The sequence below is a fragment of the Fopius arisanus genome, unplaced genomic scaffold (genome assembly GCF_000806365.1).
Source record: "Fopius arisanus strain USDA-PBARC FA_bdor unplaced genomic scaffold, ASM80636v1 scaffold00218, whole genome shotgun sequence".
In the NCBI taxonomy this organism is placed as follows: domain Eukaryota; kingdom Metazoa; phylum Arthropoda; class Insecta; order Hymenoptera; family Braconidae; genus Fopius; species Fopius arisanus.
This window is the reverse complement of record NW_011887957.1, coordinates 106238-109646: the sequence shown is the minus strand read 5'-3', so window position 1 is coordinate 109646 and position 3409 is coordinate 106238. Positions and strand designations below refer to the sequence as shown.

General features: G+C 39.3%; 1 protein-coding gene across 1 annotated transcript in view; it reads right to left on the bottom strand.

The window, feature by feature from the left end:
• Positions 1–3011: 3011 nt before the first annotated feature.
• LOC105272608 (calcium and integrin-binding protein 1) overlaps positions 3012–3409 on the bottom strand; it is a 69193-nt gene continuing 68795 nt past the window's right edge. Inside the window, exon 4 of the mRNA XM_011314808.1 lies at positions 3012–3138. Within this exon, the coding sequence (XP_011313110.1) occupies positions 3134–3138 (5 nt within the window). The 3' untranslated portion in view covers positions 3012–3133. The remainder of the gene's footprint in view (positions 3139–3409) is intronic.

The following is a 3409-nucleotide window of genomic DNA, read 5'->3' as shown; positions in this document are numbered from 1 at the left end:
GTGGCATGTCCAGCGACCAGAAAAGTCCCTCGGGTAGCCGCATAGGCCCTGCGGGCCGGTTTTGTCAGACCTTCCGAAAAGGTCTGGCTGGCGTCCGACACTTTAGAGGCATGGACATTGGTCGTAAGGGATGATTCTCCTGGGCGAAATACCCCGGGAAAATCCCCCTTACAAACAGTAAAACGAACTCACGCTTCACATTGACTATACTTTTTTGATAATCTTCAGCGTATCCCAATAGCGTAGACGGTTGAATGGATATGTCGAAATAACCATTCGTATCAATTAAACTCAATTTCTCTTCAACACCTAGTCACCCACCATCCTTCATCCAAATGCTTTAATTGGGTGTTAGAGCAACGAGATTCTTCATAAGAATCATAATACCGACATTCTTAACTTCATCCATTTCTATAGCATTAATTTCATATCGAATCTCGTGAAATAAATAGCAAATGGCATTATTTACAAATTTCGTGATAGTTGTGATAGTATTGTCTGACTTGGCAAATTTACCAGTGATACGTAAGCAGCTTTTGCTTGGTGAAATACAAAGATCCTGATTTGGGACTGTTATTCGGATTTTATCGAATTTGAAACCAACAGCGAACTGATTAACGGGTACCATAGCTGGTGACTTTTACAAGAATAGTAGCCAATCTTCTTCTTATAAACAATATCCCTGGTTATGGAATACACTTAATGTCACACTTAGTCTTACGGTAATCGTTTCATCTCGAAAATGTATCACATCACCATCGTGAACAATGATTCTCAGGTATAAATCATTGATTATTTGCACAGTCACTGGTAAATAAATATCTTCTGATGGAACTTCCACTATTTTATATTGAGGAGGCACCGGGGGAAAGAATTCATGACTGGTATTAAATTTTTGATTGTTGTATGTACCGCTGTGATATTATACTCAACTCGTCAGGCGTTTACTTTAGGAATGGCTACGGCTTGATCCGATTCGTGACTTTTATTAGCTTCCAAAACTCTGCGAGTAAAACCGAGGAGTTGGCCAATAGAATCAGCATGTCTTAAATCGTAGTTCTTCGAAGACTTCCAATCCTGACGGGAATCCAGAATATCATGAGTATTCAGTCTTATATAAATATCCAACAAGAAAGGCTAAACATAGGTGTGCGCAATGATATGTATTCCAATTTTGAAATCGATTATGATTATACCCCCAAGACTGAGGTAATTAATGAGATGTATAGGGCGACGTAGATTGCCGAAACCGTCTGGGTTACTGGAGCTTCTCTCCATGAAGCATCCAACTGCGGCCTCAATCAGTGAAAGTGACATTAACGCTCATAAAAATATAATCCTTGCAAGAAATAGTCATCAAAAAAATGAAAAAGTACGTGAAGGTATTCGAGATCTTCAGAGTGAGAAATATGAAAAAAATATTTCACAGTTTGACACATCAATGTATGAAGGTAAGGAACTTGTATCTACGTTTATGACAGCTCAACGATTTCGTAAAGTGGACTATGTTGGTTGGGACGATCCCAACGAACATCTAGAACGTCTTCAATTACTGATGACCTCACAATCGGCGGGTAATTAGAGTCATGCCAATGAAATCATATCAATTATAGAGGAACTTCGTGGAGCTGCAATAATATATTAGAATAGGAATCTTTTTAACGATGCACAGTTGCATCATGAGTGTTGACGTGTTCCGTCATCACATTCACGCCAATAACAATTCTAACAATCGCCGTCCAGGAGGTATCGGATATGAGCTAATCGTAGATGGCAATTACGACCAAGAATACATGTAAGACGGGAAGTTTTTATAGCGTTCCACATTTTTGAGACGTCAGAGGAGTCGTTGGACAGCATTTGGATTAGGTAGGAAGGTGGGAACAGGATAATTCTCGATACAATTTTTACAAGAAAAAAAAATGGACAGTGATGCATGCATGAGCGACGCCCCTTCGAGGCAGCGGGCTATGTGTGCGGAGCCACACGGACGTACTGCCGTTTAACGCTGCAGCGTCATTGGCTCTCCTATTTACCCCAATATCTCCGGGGGGGTGCTTCTGATCCAAAAGTGGAAAAGGACTTTTCGGCTCAGAATCATGCCCTGCACATGCTGGTAAAGGATTAGCATGTACTTCTGGGACACCCTGCATATATCGAGCATCGCCGTCTTCCATACGGCTATCAATTTTACATAGAAGAGTGGAAGTTTTATAGCGTTCCGCATTTTTGTGGCGTCAAAGGAGACGTTGGATAGGATTTGAATTAGATAGGAAGGGGAGCAGGATAATTGTCGATATCATTTTCACAAGAAAAATTATGCAAAAGACTTGCATAAAAAGTATTGGGTCCAAGTTTGACTAATGTTGCCACACCTTTGGCCCCCCATATACTATCACGTTGAAGATGCTCCATAAGGAGATTCAAACCTTATACATGGAATTGATACGTAAATTTACAGATGTAAACAAACGAGTTGGGAAATTGACTCTAGAATTCGAGCAAATATTTAAGAATGGATGAAAATGAATCGGATGTGGTGACGGAATTGCAAAAACCAGCATGCAGAAATTATCCTCGGCGGCAAGTGAATACTCGCGACCTAGGTGAAACATGGCAGGCTGATTTGATGGATATGACGGCTTACGCAAAGAGTAATGATGGGCAGAGATTTTTTCTCACTATAATAGACAATTTTTCAAAGATTGCTTAAGAGGAAAGACGCCCAAGATGTCCCAAAAGCCCAGAATTTCATTCTTCAACGTGGACGTGTACCCAAACACTTGCATACTGATCATGGAAACGAACTATATAACTTGTGACCTTGACCGTTGAGTTAAATAAAATAATTCCCGGCGAAGGCACGATAATTTTGGGGATCAGCCAAAACGGGCGGAAATTCAATATAATGAATTAATGCAAGGGCCTGAAATGTCAAAAGGGGATTGAGGGGGAATGATTTACTCGGGGGGAGATTGTTAACGCCAAATGTATTTTCCACTTCTTTTCCAGTTAACGAAAAAATAATACAAAGAAATAAAACACTAATATGGAGTAATCCTGGGCCTTTTTGCGACTAATTAATTCGAGTGTGGTGCGTATGGCCAGCCAACTTGCGGCAACACGTCTGAAATTATCCTTTTTAAAAAAAAGCATGTAACGTTTTTTGTCAGCTTTTTTTGGCGCTATGCGTATCAAAATATATCTATATATTATGATATATCTATATATAATATATATATATATATATATATAATATATATATATATATTTATCTAAAGGTTATTTCGGGGACAGAAAACGGAAACCCTTCCAAATGGGTTAAAATGGTTGACAAACACCTAACATATTAAACAAAATTAATATCCGAGCTGAAACTGCATTGTTTGTTCCACTTCGTCCATATTTT